This window comes from Cyprinodon variegatus, unplaced genomic scaffold (genome assembly GCF_000732505.1).
Source record: "Cyprinodon variegatus isolate N-32 unplaced genomic scaffold, C_variegatus-1.0 Scaffold1387, whole genome shotgun sequence".
NCBI classification, from domain to species: domain Eukaryota; kingdom Metazoa; phylum Chordata; class Actinopteri; order Cyprinodontiformes; family Cyprinodontidae; genus Cyprinodon; species Cyprinodon variegatus.
Genome location: NW_015151840.1, coordinates 144116 through 159481, shown reverse-complemented (window position 1 = coordinate 159481; position 15366 = coordinate 144116). Strand labels below are relative to the sequence as shown.

At 38.7% G+C, this 15366-nt stretch overlaps 1 protein-coding gene across 1 annotated transcript; it reads right to left on the bottom strand.

Annotated features, from left to right (window-relative positions):
* Window positions 1–6: 6 nt before the first annotated feature.
* On the bottom strand, window positions 7–12648 carry ftsj3 (FtsJ homolog 3 (E. coli)). The gene is made up of 21 exons (XM_015402715.1): window positions 12458–12648; window positions 12224–12329; window positions 11858–11904; window positions 11680–11759; window positions 11440–11539; window positions 11164–11358; window positions 10790–10905; window positions 10541–10645; window positions 7572–7672; window positions 6373–6459; window positions 6160–6300; window positions 5933–6068; window positions 5607–5794; window positions 3799–3913; window positions 3583–3664; window positions 2000–2156; window positions 1763–1857; window positions 1357–1459; window positions 1017–1200; window positions 795–889; window positions 7–706 (listed from the first exon to the last, which is right to left on the bottom strand). Exons 1-21 carry the CDS (start codon window positions 12522–12524, stop codon window positions 478–480), a joined length of 2529 nt encoding a protein of 842 aa, XP_015258201.1. The 5' UTR covers window positions 12525–12648; the 3' UTR covers window positions 7–477.
* Between the last annotated feature and the right edge of the window lie 2718 nt (window positions 12649–15366).

Here is a 15366-nt window from a genome sequence, read left to right as displayed (position 1 = left end):
TGAAAATCAGATGAGCTATCCCTTAAACTTCAGCAATGTGTATGTGCAGTTCAAGGTCAGTGTGATTTTGGAGCTACTCCATAAACGGACGTTTCTTGCTTCACTGCAATGAATCAAGTTGTTCAATAAAACCCTGCGAGGCAGCACTATAACTTTCATACTTTTCAAAACTTTTGAATAAACTGTTTAAACTTAAAGATCTTTCTGAAGAAAAAACAAAACAAAAAAAACTTTTTGGTTTTGTCCAGTTAATATTTACAAAACATTAGGAGTACATATACTGTTAGTACAGAGTTACAGGTCTGTGAGAAAAAACAGCATCTTTAGAAAGATGTACAGGAAGCACCAGCATCGACGCCACCAGGACAGGTCCAAAGTCCCCACGGCTTAAATACACTTTAATCACTTTATGTATTTAAGAAATTAACTCAAGCTGCTCTGCTTGATCCCGATCAGCAAAATTGAATTAGTTCATATTTATTTTCCTCTCTTCCCTTTACCCCCCTTGGACTGCCTTCCTTTTCCTCCTTTCGTTCGCTGTTCCTTCCTCTGCACCCCCCGCATATCCTTTTTCATGCGTCCATCCACCACTTTGAAGAGTCCCTTCACTCCACGAGGCCGTCTAACCTTCTTCCCAACTCCTTTTTTGGCGACTACGTACGTCACTTCTCTCTTTTCCTTTTTCAGGCCAGCTTTTTTGTAGATACTGACAGAAAGGCAAAAAAAAACATCAGTATTTTATTCTAACCAAGTTGGTATGAACCAGCAAACAATGCAGCCTCAGTCTGACTTACCTCTTCAGCTGAGCTACCTTCTCTCTTTCTGAGATGTCGGCAGTGTTGACGACAGCCTCTGCCTTCTTCTTGGCTTGCTCCATCTTCTTCAAAATCTAGAACAATCCAACAGACCGGGATTTCATTTTTTGTCCATTCTCTAAATCATCCTTTAAATCACAATGATCTGGATCTCTCTGTGGATGTCGTCTAGTTTCATATAAACAAGCATGTTTCTCTTACCCTCCTCTTCTTCCTGGCCTTAGCTTCAGCCACACGTTTGATTGGCCGGGCATTGATCTCTTTCCATTTCTGTTTGTATTCCTCCAGCATCTCCTTGGTGACAGGCACAGGCTTTTTTCTGTGTTTACGTTCATCATCCAGGAACCACTCGGGAACTTCCCAGGGCTCGTCAGAGCAGGCAAACCTACAAAGGGGGAAACAATCACATGTAAGGGTACAGGATCATACCATTTAGCAAAAATCAGAGGGCGGCAGACACAGGAGCAGCTTCTGTTTGCTCCTCTTTCTGTTAGGGTTCTTAATGACTTCGTAAAAATGTCTTCCAAAACCAGACATTGACCTGTGGAAAGAGTTGTCCACCAGGTCCCTGGCTCTCTTCTTTGATGTGGCAATCTCACAGCCGATGGCCAGGCCCTCTGCGTTCAGGATCCGGGCTTTCTTACCTGGAAACCAAAAGAAGAACAAATTGAAAATTTCAGAACATTGAAGTAAATAAAAGGTTTTCAGTTTTGGGGTTCTTTCAGTCTGCTTACGTCTTATGCATAGAACTTTATTTTTTTATTTTTACTCTTGACATCTATTATATAAATTCTACAGAAGGAGGAAACTTCAAAGATGTGAACATTTCTGCAACGTAAGTTTGTGTTAAGTATTACATTTCCAGGACAAAAATACTGTTATCACCACCCAAAAGAACATTTATTTGTTCCTGTTCTTGTACAGTATGTCCAGGCCTTTATACTCACTGGTGCTTTCAACAGGAACAACCTGGAAGTCTTCACCTTCAGCGTCTGCTGATGCCCCACCAGGCCCCCTGGCTCCCTTCATTCTTATTATCTCACTGGAACAAAAGAAATCCGACTGCTTTATCAGTGCTTTAAAAAACCTTTTCCGCACTTCAGAATTTAAGCTTCAGTGTAATTTGACTCACTGCACAGTTTGGACACAATGCAGCAGAGAGTCTAAAAGAAGCAGGGATTTACTTTTCATCCTCGCTGCTGTCATCAGAGTCGCTGTCCTCTGCAGCTTCCTGGGAAGGTCCTGGAGTTTCCACACCTGCATGAGCAGCTTCCTCTTCGTCTTCTTCCTCATCTTCTTTTTCATTGTACTCTTCTTCAGCTTTCCTCTTTTTTCCTTTTCCTTAAAAAAAAAAAAAAAAAAAAAAGGATAACATTTTCATTTGTAGATTTACCTTACTGCTCCATGCAATTGGCTTTTGTTTCATTTAAATAGTTTTAGTAGAAATATATAACAAAAGTAAATACAAATACTATCATCTGCTACATCAAACTACCAATTAAACCATTGTGGTCCATTTTTACAAAATTGTTTCAATGCAGCCATATTAGACAGTTTTCAAACATGAACAAACCTTTTAAGGTAATAATTAATTATGGATTAAATTCCAGACTTTGAAAACGCCACTCAAGGTCACCAGTGGACCTACTGGTGTTCAGGAATTTTCCCCCCACCCCAATAAACTAAGTGATATGGAGCATCACAAACTGATGCTCTCTGGTTAGCAGGGATCTCGCACCAATCGATGCCATAATTTCCCAGCCTTAAGCCTTCATAAGCGTACCTATTCCTACATGTCTCATGACAAATTCCTTCATTTCTCACACTTATGGCGTCATCGGTCGAGTTTCCCTTCCAGCTTTAGCATCAGAATCTGCCTCACTGCCCCAGTTCTTGAACATAATGTAACTTTGTTGTCACTTTACTGCCAACATATTAAAGGCAGATCAGAAATGTTTTTTATTTTTAGTAGAGACAGACTGACAGCCAACATTTCGGCCTGATATTAGCAATATTTCCCTTTATAAGCATTAGCCCACACATGCATGGGTTGGCTGATTCATAGGTGTGTTCAGCAGCCATGCCCTGAGATCACATACAATGTCATGCAGCTCCCTCCATTTACCATCTATTGTTAACGTTTAGCTCGATTTGGTAATAAGTAGAATAAAACCAAGCATATCTGAACCTTGTGTAACACTGGCTTTTAATCATGTTCCTTTTTTTATGTAAATGGAGAAAGAAAAATGGGAGCTCATATCAGGGTGCCGTTAGACTGATGTCAAATAATAGATGTCGACCTTCAGTCAATCTGTAATTCTTAGCCCACATCTTGCTGTTAGACAGTTCCACTGAAGTAGTTTCCTGACTCAAACCTGGAGTAATCAGATCTGAATGTGGCCATTAAAAACTGCACAGTAAAGATATGGTTAATCACTATTAATTTATTATTTTAACAAGGGGGTGATTTTCCTTTTAGCGCAAATTCCAATTGACCTCAATGACCTTTTCCCTTTGATCCCACTTATGCCGTCTCAGAGTAAATGGGGAGCTGCTTTGGGGAGCAGTAGGCCGCCATCGTGGGACACCCAGGAGCAGTGTGGGGTTAAGGGTCTGACTCAGAGAGCCATAGCGGCAGTCTATGGGAGTAGGTTTCAAACTCACAACCTCAGCATTCCAAGCTCTATGCCCTAACCACTAGGCCGCCACTCCCCAGCAATCTTACACCAGATTTCCTGAGAATCGAAGGATTAATAAAAAAGGTTACCTGACTGTTTGCTTTGGAGCAACTCCGTCTGTTTGAGCTCACTCTCTGCATCCGCTTCAAGGTCAATTTCTGAAAAAATGCCCTGAAGGAGGAACGAAAAGGGAAAAACCGAACCATTAAGATCTAAAACAGTCAAACAGCCAATCAAAGGGTGACATGAAGGGAATTTGTGAGGAAGCGGCACTAGTTGAACGAGAAGAGTCTGCACGGACAAACCTTGCTGAACCACAGGTTCGTCTCATGCTCCATCTTTTCATCCTTTCCTTCCAGTTCAACCAGCAAGCCACCGTCCTGCTCCTCTTCCTCCTCGGGTTCCTCTGGGAACTTCACTCTGGATAATTCAAACAGGAGTGGTGACTCTCCATCAACACAGGCCTGTATATTTCCCTTATTTCAGACTTTATAAGCTACCAGAAAAAAGAACTATGAAATAAAAACCTGACATTAACTCCTGAATACCTAGCAGTGGAGACAGTGACTCCTATATAAGTTTACAGAGACTTTAAAAAGTTAAAGGACTTCCACATCAAATGTTTGGAAGGTCTTTTCCCATGCCTGGCTCTGCTTTCTAAAGCTTGAAAACCATTCGTTGGATCGGTGCCCAAACAAGAATGATGAGGAGCAAGAACAGAAAAAATAAAGTAAGGCCACAAATGGAAAATTGAGAGGAGTTTTAAAAAGTCTTGTGGCATTAAGTAGAGTAGGGTATGAGCCTACAGTTCTGGTTCCCCTAAATAAGCTGGCAGAGGGATCAGGAGAAAATGATAGATGATCTGCTTTGGTCCTGTTCTAGGAAGCAAACCCAACCAACTTAAGGAGTTTTATATTTTTTCTCCTCTTGACATTTACCAATCCCTGGACCAGACCAGCCGTGTAAGTCTTTAATAAGATTCAAAACAATGTGGCTGCAGAGTCCCTGTACATGCTGGACATTCGATTTGGGTTTTGTAATAGGAAACCTAAAAAAAAAAAAAAAAATCACAAAAAGTAATCGAGTGATAAATGGGGGTAAACTTGCCCAATTTTGTTATTTAGTTTTGAAATCCTTAATCAGGAATCAAAGAATATTTTTTTATTCCACCATAAAAAATAACTTTTCCGATTCAGCTCTCCCCTCATCAGCTTCATGCAGTGGGTCTGCATTACTATGGACATGGTACAATACTAGAACACATTTATACGCTCCCAGACTACCCCGAATCGCGCTCATTATCATCATCATCATTAATGCATGTACGACATTCTGGCAATAAACCGGCTCTACGAACACAAAAGGAATAAATGACAATGACTCCCACAGATCAGCGGAGCTACGCAGCTAATCTGGAAACGGTTTCACTCTTGACCAGGAGGTGGGAGCCTCGAGGCAGCTCATCAGATCTTAGTGGCATTTTATTTTAGTACAATATTTCTGTATATTGACACTGAAATATCGCCAAATTAGCAAAAATAACTAAAAAGAAATGAAAATAATCCTGACCAAAATCAATGGTGCAAAGTCTCTCTTTTCCACTTTTATGACTGATTCTGGGTAACTACTAAAACAAAACAGAGAGGGGGAACTGAACCGGAAAAAGGTTGTTTTTTTGTTTTTATTTTAGAATTGAAAAAGTGATAAAGGTTATTTTTTGTTTCCCTTTTTTTTGTTGCTTTTTTTTATTTGGAAATCAGCAGACTGTTCGCTTTCTGATTTTGGATTCAACGTTACAAAACCAACATCAAACGTCAACCACGTACAAAATCCCAGAGGGAGGAGTGTTTTCCCTGGCTTCATGAAGCCAAGTCCCCCTCACAGCCCTGAGCTTCCTGCACACTGCCAGTCAAAGGGATGAAAAGAACGGCGTCAATAACTATAAGACACTCTGATTACATTTATAATTTTCAGGCTAATCATATATTATTAGATGGTAATCCATTCTCTCTATATATTAGATTCCTTCCTTGCACTTTACAGACTGAACCTGATTGATCGCTCCAACATCCATCTATCCTGAGGCTTCTCCTATTTTTAAACCATCACTTACTTCTTTGGTGCTTTCTTTTTCAGTTCTTTCTGTCTCTGATCCACTTCTTCTAAATCCTCTTCATCTAAATCAGATGCCAGGGAAATCTCATCTGCATCATCTTCCGGATCTGAAAGGTGGATGTCATCTTCTCCATCGCCTAGATCGCCTGCAGCCTCCATGTCTCCCTTGGAGATGTCAGTCAGCACCTGATGGAAACACGTCAAAGGAGGATTTAATTAAACCCAAGGAATATAAATCACTTTCAAAGTGGAAATAAGAGGTGAGAAACAGTCTCATTAGTAGTAGAGGTTTCTGTTTGATTGTGAGCTACAAGCCGTCTTCACCTGCTGCTTCTTCAGAGAAGACAAGGAAAACAGGGACGAGTCTGTGTTGCTAGCGATAGAGACCCCTGGTAGGTCCATCTTCAGCTCCACTCTCTCCCTCTGCTTCCTCCTCTCCTTCAGTAGCTTCCTCTTCTTCCTGATGATTAAGCATCAAAAATCAAATATCACCTGTGAAATCCATGAAGCAAAATTTGCTGAAATGAAACTGCATTTCAATAAAGACAAACCGTTTGAGCTCTGCCACCTCCTGAGCTTTCAGGTCTGCCAGCTTTCTATCCATTTCTTCCTCCTCATCATCATCCTCATTTTCCTCCTTTTTCGTCTGAGGTTCGTCTTCCGAGTCCATGCCTTCCTCATCTGAGCTTAAACTAAAAACCAGGCAGAGTGGTTAGAAATCCTCTCAGACACGTTTCATCAAAAACCCATTTCTTAGTGTTTACCTGATCTCCTGGTCGAGTTGTTTGGCCTCCTCCTTCAGCTTCTTTGCCAAATATCTTCGAAGCTTTGCCCTCCAGCTCAGCAGCAGACTGTGATATACACAAAAACAAACTTAATGCTGCAGCAGAGGGAAAAGAAATTGCTGCATCACCTCATGTTGCATTTCAATAGAGACAGCATCCAATAGCTTTCTCATTCTAAGGTGAATTAGTAGAAAAGATCAGACAGTTTATGGTTTTAGGCTTGAAACTGACTCTGCAGGTGATCCCTTTCTGAACCGTAGGCTCCATTTTCAGGCTTATTTTCTACAAACCATACAATTCACCATTTAAAACATTTCCAGATATTTTAAAAAATAACCAAGAAATATTAAAATTTCACTACAGGCATTCGTCAGGTTCAAACTCTCCTAAAAATCCCAAACGGTGCAGAGCTAAAGCGGGCTTCTTTTTTGGCAGTGCGGAAAACGGTAATTTAACTTTTATGGCATCGTAAGATCCTCTGGTAAGATAGAAAAAAATAAACTTCAATATCGGGACTGGATTGGTCTAAAAAACTAAAATAATTCACTGCATAATTAATGCACTGATTTCACCAAAACCCAAATAAGCAAAAAATCTAACAAAATGTCTGAACATTTAACCCAAGCATGATTGAAGAAATGTTCATCCAGTTTAAAAATAAAAAGGTTCTAAAGGTCAAAACAAAGGAGATCGTTTTAATTATTACTTTTTTAAAACAAATCAAGTTAATCTGAAAAAAAATTCATATAAAAGCTCTCTGGGTTATGGAAAAAGAGCACCGATTGTGAAGATAAACTCTTAATTTCCGGCACTTTCAAGACTGTAAGACCTCAGCAAAGGGATCCAACCCGTGTCCAAAAATCACAGCCTCTAATATGCAAGATACTGAAAAATCAACTGGTCATTAACACCCACTTCAAGATAGTATTTTCGTACATATAAAAAAAACTAATATATATAAAGATGCTATCTCAACAAACTAGTTGTTTGGCGACATGTGTTTTTGTTTAAATAGCATCATTTTTTGCAAAACAACTTTATTACAAAGCAAAGAACTAAATGAAATGCTGAAATGAAAGGTTTTGGCCCACTCGATAATTCACAATAACATTTATTCATCTTAATTATGGCTTCAACAGCAGAATCCATCATCTACGTTGTGCAAACTCAGCACCCACCGGAGCTCTTTGCGTCCCAGAACTTTGATATCCCGACAGCACTCCTTTATTTCATCGGTGGTCGCAGAGTGGGATTCCAGGTGTGGATTATCGAATTTGATCTTAAAGAGAAGAAAGAGCTTGAATTAGAAACCTGGTTCTCCTGTAAAACCTTAAAGCAACATCATGCTTAGCCACTAGGGAGCGCTTTGTCTGTAACTTCCATGTTCCCTTCCATGATGGCAACTGGCAACACTTCACTGTGACAAGATTGTTCAGTCACCATCAGTGTTATTGAATCTGTTAGCAGATCCCTTTGGATTAGCTGATTATTGAGTTAGTTAAAGATAAAGCCACAATTATCCTTTATCAGATAATAAAATATGTCTATTCAGGTTAGAAGATCAATATGCACAAAGTAATGGATACTTACCTAAACAATCATTTAATATATACAAAATTAAGCTAATATTAGGGTAAAGTCATTCAGTGTTGTTTAAATAAACCAGAGGCTCCAAGACACTTACTTAATTATATACACATACACACAGTGGGTAAGGAAAGTATTTAAAACCCTTTACATTTTGCACTGTTTCATTGCAGCCATTTCGTAAATAAAAATTCCTCATCTTATTTCTCATTAATGTACACTCAGCCCCCCATCTTGACAGAAAAAAAACAAATGTAGAAACTTTTACAAATTTATTAAAAAAGAAAAAGTGAAATATCACATATCTACTCAGACCCTTTCCTCAGTATTGAGTAGAGGCACCATGTTGAGCTAGTGTAGACATGAGTCTTCTTGGGAATGATTCCACAAGCTTTTCACACCTGGATTTGAGGATCCTCTGCTATTCTTCCTTACAGATCTTCTACAGTTCTGAGAGGTTGGATGGTGAGAGTTGCTGCACGGCCATTTTCAGGTCTCTCCAGAGATGCTTATTTGGGATTAGGTGAGGGTTCTTGTTGGGCCAGTAAAGAATGGTCAGAGTTGTTCCCAAGCCACTCCTTGTTATTTTAGCTCAGGGTCATTGTTTTGTTGGAAGGTAACCTTCGGCCCAGTCTGAGGTCCCTAGCACTCTGCAAGAGGTTTTCCTTCAGGTCATCTCTGTACTTTGCTGCATGCATCTTTCCTTCAATTGAAACCCGCCGTCCTGTCCCTGCAACTGAAAACCACCCCATAGCATAATGCTGCCACCACCATGTTTGACTGTTGGGATTGTATTGGCAGGTGATGAGCACACACCTCTTAGATTTAAAGCAAAAAAAGTCCAATCTTGGTCTCATCAAACCAGAGAATATTTGTTCCTCTTTCTGAGGAGAGGGTTCAGTGAGGCCACTCTGCCATAAAACCCTGACTGGTGGAGGGCTGTAGTGATTGTTGACTGAACTTTCTCCCATCTCTCTAATGAATCTCTGGAGCTCAGTCACATTGATCTTTGTGTTCTTATTCATCTCTCTCACCAAGGCACTTCTCTTACAACCGCTCAGTTTGGCTGAACAGCCAGGTCTAGGAAGAATTCTGGTTGTCCTAAACTTCTTCCATTTAAGGATTATGGAGACCACTGTGCTCTTAGGAACCTTAAGTGCTGCAGAAATTGTTTTGTAACCTTGACCAGATCTGTGCCTTGCCACAGTTCTTTCTCTGAGCTCCTTGGGCAGTTCCTTCAAGCTCATGATTCTCATTTGCTCCGACAAGCACTGTGAGCTGTAAGGTCTTATATTGACAGGTGTGCCTTTCCTATTCAAGTCCAATCAGTCTAATTAAACACAGCTCAGGGTTTATACATGGATGAGTAACTCTTATTTAATGCTTTTTCATGCTCTTAGAAATAATCTTAATGCCATCAACAAGTACCCATATATTGGTACTTGTTGATGGCATATATATGTATATTTGCATTTTCCCCCCCATTCTCTAGCCTTCTCTGTCTCAAGCTTCTTTTCCGAAGCCATTTTAACGCCACGGTTATCAAATTTAATTAATTTTAATGCCAATTAAGGCCTTAAATTAAAAAATAATAATTTAATGATTTTTAATGACCCGCGGAAACCCTGATAGCTGGACTCTAATGAAGCAGCAGAACCATCTCAAAGAGAAGAAATGGACATCATGTGAGTTAAATATGAGTCAAAGCATAGAGTCTGAAAACTTATGTCCATTTGATATTTCAGTTTTTCTATAAATTTTCCAAAAAAATCTACATTTCTGTTTTTTTGTTAGGATATGGAGCTGAGTGTAACATAAATGCGAAATAAAATGAACTTTTTGGATTTTACCAAATGGCTGCAATGAAACAATGAGTGAAAAAGTAAAGTGGTCTGAATACTTTCCATACCCACTGGATATACAGCATATAATTCAACCTTCTAGGAAATCATAAAAACTTTAAGGGCATTCTAGACCTTGATATAAAAACATACCTATAGATGAATTTATTATAAACTTGGGCCCATAGGTAAAGCATTTAAGTTAGCCTCAGAACTAGCATTAAAGGGCTTTTTGAAAACATTTTGCCATTTAGATCAGCCCTGCTTCTTGATTTAAAGAACCGGGATTTTTTCAGTCTGGACCGCAGCCTGACACCAAATTTAAATCAAAAGCATAGAATGTGATCATATATCATTAGAAGCAGCTCTAACACGCTTGAATCGAACCCAAGAACGATTTGTAAACCAATAATCCAGTTTAAAACTACAGTTGTGTTTGAAAGGAAATGTTGAGTCAGACTTCTGCACCTGTTGACAGGTATGTTTGTTCACCGATTCTGAGCAAGGGATTTTAATTTGTCTGGGACAAACATCTGGTAATTTAGATGCTTCTTTTGTAAAATATAAAAACATCTGGAAACTGTTATTGTCACACAAAAACAGTGGAAGTAAAATTCATTTTCTAAAAGTTTTATATAGTATTTAACTGTTACTGTTATATACTGTAGGTTATAATACTATTTATCCACATGTGGTGAGACTGAAGTTAATTATCTTACCTCGCTGGCTTTTCCCAGAAAGTCGACGGGGTTTTCGGCCTTCAGAAAGGCGGTCACAGTAAAAGAATGATAAAGTGTCAAATCGCCATCCGTGTATCCCTCCGCCTGTAATGCATAGACTGCTTGGTCAGTTTCAGATAAAACATCACGGATGATCAGCTTCCCTTTATATTACAGATTTGCCACATAAACAGTAAATAATGGTTACTTAGTTGAATGAAAATGAATGAAAGTGTAAACTGGGCTTGCCTTTGGCTTCTTGACAGGAACCAGCTCCTTCACAGTCTTAGCCTGTACTTCCACCTCTTTGAAGGCATGCTTGGGGTCAAAAAACTTATTGTCGATTTTGTCAGGGGCAACATAACCTAATCAAAAGAAAAACCTGTTACATGTGTGTACACATATTTTCATAGACACTCATTGGTCTGAACAAAATTAGAATGTTCTTTAAATCATGTCATAAAGTAACTCAACCCAAGATTAGCCATCAGTCTGAATATTTTAGACTGTTTACAGAACGTTAGATTAGATGAGAAGGCTGTCGAGGTGCACCCTATTGATAAAAATACAAACAAAAATCACCTAAGAAATAATATTTAGTTGCATCTGTAGCTGCTTCCTACCTTGGCAGACAACAAAGATTTCTGCCGACTCATTTCTGGATGCTTGAGGCTTGGTGGCCTGCACCTTTTTGAAAAACTGCTGGAAGATCCAAAGAAGAGGTTGATAATCTTTGGAGCGGAAAACTTTAGTGATGAAAGTGCCCCCTTTGGTCAGAAACTCACAGGCCAACTTCAAAGCCATGAGGGTCAGATGAGCTAAGGAGGAAAATAGATTATTTTTTCCCAGTTCAACAGCAACAAAACGGCATCATATCATTGGCTTACAGAAATATTTACCCTGAGAAAAGGCATCATGTTGCCAATTGGTTCCCACGTTTGGAGCTCCGTCGTTTAACACCACGTCTGCTTTCCAAGTTTGAAGCTCCTTGCGAAGAGCCTGAATGTGAAACAAAAGGCACCTCAGACAAACAGACTCCAGTTTCCCTGACACAGTCTGACAGTTTCTCAGCAAACGGTGACTTCCAGCTGTACATTACAAGTTGTTCAGAAGTGAAATGAACTCAAAGGGATCCTCACCTGTCGGCATTTTTCTGTTGTGATGTCTTCTTGCAGAGTCACCACGCTAGGAATGGGTTTAATGGGGACCAAGTCCACACCTGACAGGAACACAAAACATCAAAACAATTAATTAAAAATGAAAACCTTTAAGACACATTTCCCTTATTGGATATAAGAGTTGTAACACTTAACTCACCAATGATCAGACTTGAAACAGGCATAAACTTAGATGCTACCTGTAACCTAGATAGAAAATAGTAAATCATTATTAGTGAGATTATTCAGTTTTATACATTTTACTAGATGCAATATTATGCTCTTATGTTAAAAGTTTGCTAAACCTACAATATGACCTATAAACAACAATACAACCTATAAAATGTTAACTTGAGGTGTTTATTATCACCTATGAACATATAATAAATAGTTACATCTAAACCAATGTAAGCATAAACTTGTCACAGGTTCCAAAATCATGTGTAAAAAACGTTACATTAATAAATAATGTTAAATTAATGATGTTTAAGACTGTAGATAAGAGACTAATAATGAACAGGCTCACCATCCTCCAGGAGCAGCACATAGATCCACCAAAGCTCTCGCTTTTTGCAGAAACTGGAATTTACGGTTTAACTGGATGAGTTTGAAGGAAGACCGAGATCGATAACCTGAAGGCCGCAACAAAGAAATATGTTCATGTTTACTGTTTTTATGTAAGGCTTTACTGGGAGCCAATGCTAATACAGAACATGTAGCTAAAAGTAGCCGACTGTTTTCCTCTCTAACGCAACGTTACCTGTTTCTTTTGCAAGATGGTAGAATTTATCTTTCCTCGTCTTTCCGACTTTTGACTTCTTCCCCATCTTGGAATCGGTGGGTTAAAACTGAACTGATGCAGAAAAGTCACGACTGATCCAAACTCATGAAAACAACACGTGTGAGCGAATGTCCCTGCGCATATCTTTAGCGTCACACATGAGCGCTGCCTCTTCTTCTTCTTTGCCTCTACTTTCAGTCAGAGGACTTGGCGCCATCTGCTGTTAGCTGTGCAGAATGCAACCTGATATCTTCTTAAAAAAAAAAATAAAAAAAAAAGTCAGGGACAATGCCCCTGAACTGACAGAATAGGGTGGTGGATCAGTGAGCATTTTCAGACCTAAGGGGATCATATTTCTCAGTCTCCATAGGAAAGTCTATGCCAGGGTGCTGGAGAAGGGAGTCCAGCTGATTGTCAAACCTTAGCTTGTGGAGGAGCAGTGTCGTTTTCCAGTTGGTGCCCAGTGGGGGCTAATCTAGAATTAGGGAGTCGGGGACCCTTTACTAGGGGCCACCTCGTCTCTGTACAAGCAGAGCAGAAGTGTGGTGTGCATTGCTATTTTGAAGTTGGACTTGCTCCCTGCGTTTGTTGTATTCTGGCAGGGCTGTCCTCTGTTGCTGCTCCTGTTCATAATCAGAACTTTCATGAACAGGATTTCTAGGTACAGCCAAAGGCGGTCTGGCAAAGCTCTCAAATTATCTTGAGAGCCTATCTTGACTGGCCTAAGAGCACTTTGGCTACCCCGAGCAGAGCTGGAAAAGGTGGAGAGAGTGAAGTCTGGGTGTATGTGCTGAGACCGCTGCCCCTGGGACCATGTCCCAGATAAGCAGAGGACAACATGAGTAAAAATACAGGAACAAGTTCTTTATTAAGAATTGCAATGCTTCTAGAGAGTTTAGTTTGAACATATTTGATGTAAGGCTTCCAGCAGATTTATTCATTTAGTTTTTACCACATTTATTAAGACATTTACATCTATATTTTCTTTATAATTTCCAGAAGACATTGAAGGTAGTTTTTTCCAAATTCAAGTACAAATAGTTTTTGACCACCCAGCTTTTGAGCTTATTCATCTCTGCTGTGGTATCTTTCAAGAGCTGCCGTATTCTCTCACTTGTACAAAAAATATTTTTATCAACTGCAAATAAAACGTGTACTATATTCAAAACCTTACATGTGTAATTTATGTAGAAAATAAACAATTATGGGTCACAAAAGTGTCTTGGGGGATATCACGAGCAGTGTCCAGACATGATGACTGATAATCTCCTATCTTCACAAATTTCTATCTGCTACTTAGAGTATTTAGCTCTCCATCCACTCCAGAAGCAACCATGTGCTCTAGAATGCTTTAATTTCCTGATAAATATGTATCAGGAATTCATAGGGTGATCAGTTGGGTCAAGTGATTTTTTTATCTCAACAAACAGAGCAGTTGTAAATGTCTCCTTATCTTGGGAGCTGGTGAATTATCTCTATCAATTCCAGGGCTGCCAACGCTGTGGATCTCTTTGATCTAAATCGTCATACTGACTTTCAGAAAGTAGTTTGTGTTTATCAATCATATTTCCCATTCTGCTCATAAAGTGATTTTCGGAAATCTTGGAAAACTGTAAAAGCAGAGAATCTGACATGGTTTTGTTAATTCTTCTTACCCACATGCAGAACTGACTCTCAGAAGACAAAAAATTACAGTTAGGAAGTTTAATGATACAGCATAAATAAATATGCAACGGTGATTCACGTCAGGGTGGAAATGGCGATGCGGAAAGCCAGGGGTTCTGGAATGGATACACAAGTAAACAGGGGTCTTGAAGATGACTTGTTGAATTTTGAACCTTGCTTACTAAAGATCTTGCAGATAATAGCTAGGGGGAAGTTAGAGGATTGTGGGGTTCAGGGTTGTCTTTTTAGAGTCTTGATCCTTGGTTCTTGCAAAGGCAGCAAAGAGATACTGTAAAAATACATATACATTTTTCACTTTATAGTAATATAAATATATATAGAGGGAGTAAATTTATTACATTACCTTATAAATACATTTATTTTCAAAATAGAAATTATTTCATCACTTTAAATTAGGCATTTTAAGATTCAATTGTATATTTACTGTAATATTTGAACTGATTAAAATCTAATGTACCATCCAAAATGTTATATATCTACATATTTCATGTATTTATTTGATAGGACCTTCACATATCTGTATTTCATAATGCATTTTTTTCTTGCCATATTCCCAAATGATCAAATCACAGTGTTTGTGGAAATCATTGTGTGTTTGAATGCACAGAGCAGATCTTCACAGAAGATGAAAATTCATTTGCATCTGAAATTCAGCAGACAGCGATTGCAAACCTTATTTTGTGTGTGTTCCTTCATTAATGTGCAGATTATATTCTGACAGCCAAATTGTGTAAACTAATTGATCGAGGATATGTGAATGTAAACAACAGACAAATTAAGCATTCTCATGTTTCATTTTATTTTTTTACTCTTTGTTTTAGCAATTAAAAATAGGCTACTTAGAAACATGTTAATTTTGTAAAGTGCTCTATAAATATGATTGGGTTTATTAGATTAGATATTCTATTATTTAAGGCTATAAGTGCTTTTTCTTAAATATTTTGCATCATTTATACCTCATTCCCATTACTTAGAATCCCATCTTGTATTTAATTGGACTGTCAACTGCTTGTAGAACAAGCAATCTGCTCATTAATGTACAGAAGAGGATTAGGGCCACAGGGAAAAGAAAAAAAAGTTAACTGATTTGTAAATTTTATTTCAGTTTAGTATGGGGAAAAAGTCAGAATTCTGACTTTTTTCTCAGAATTCTGACTTTAATCTCAGAATTCTGACTTTTTTCTTAGAATTCTGACTTTTTT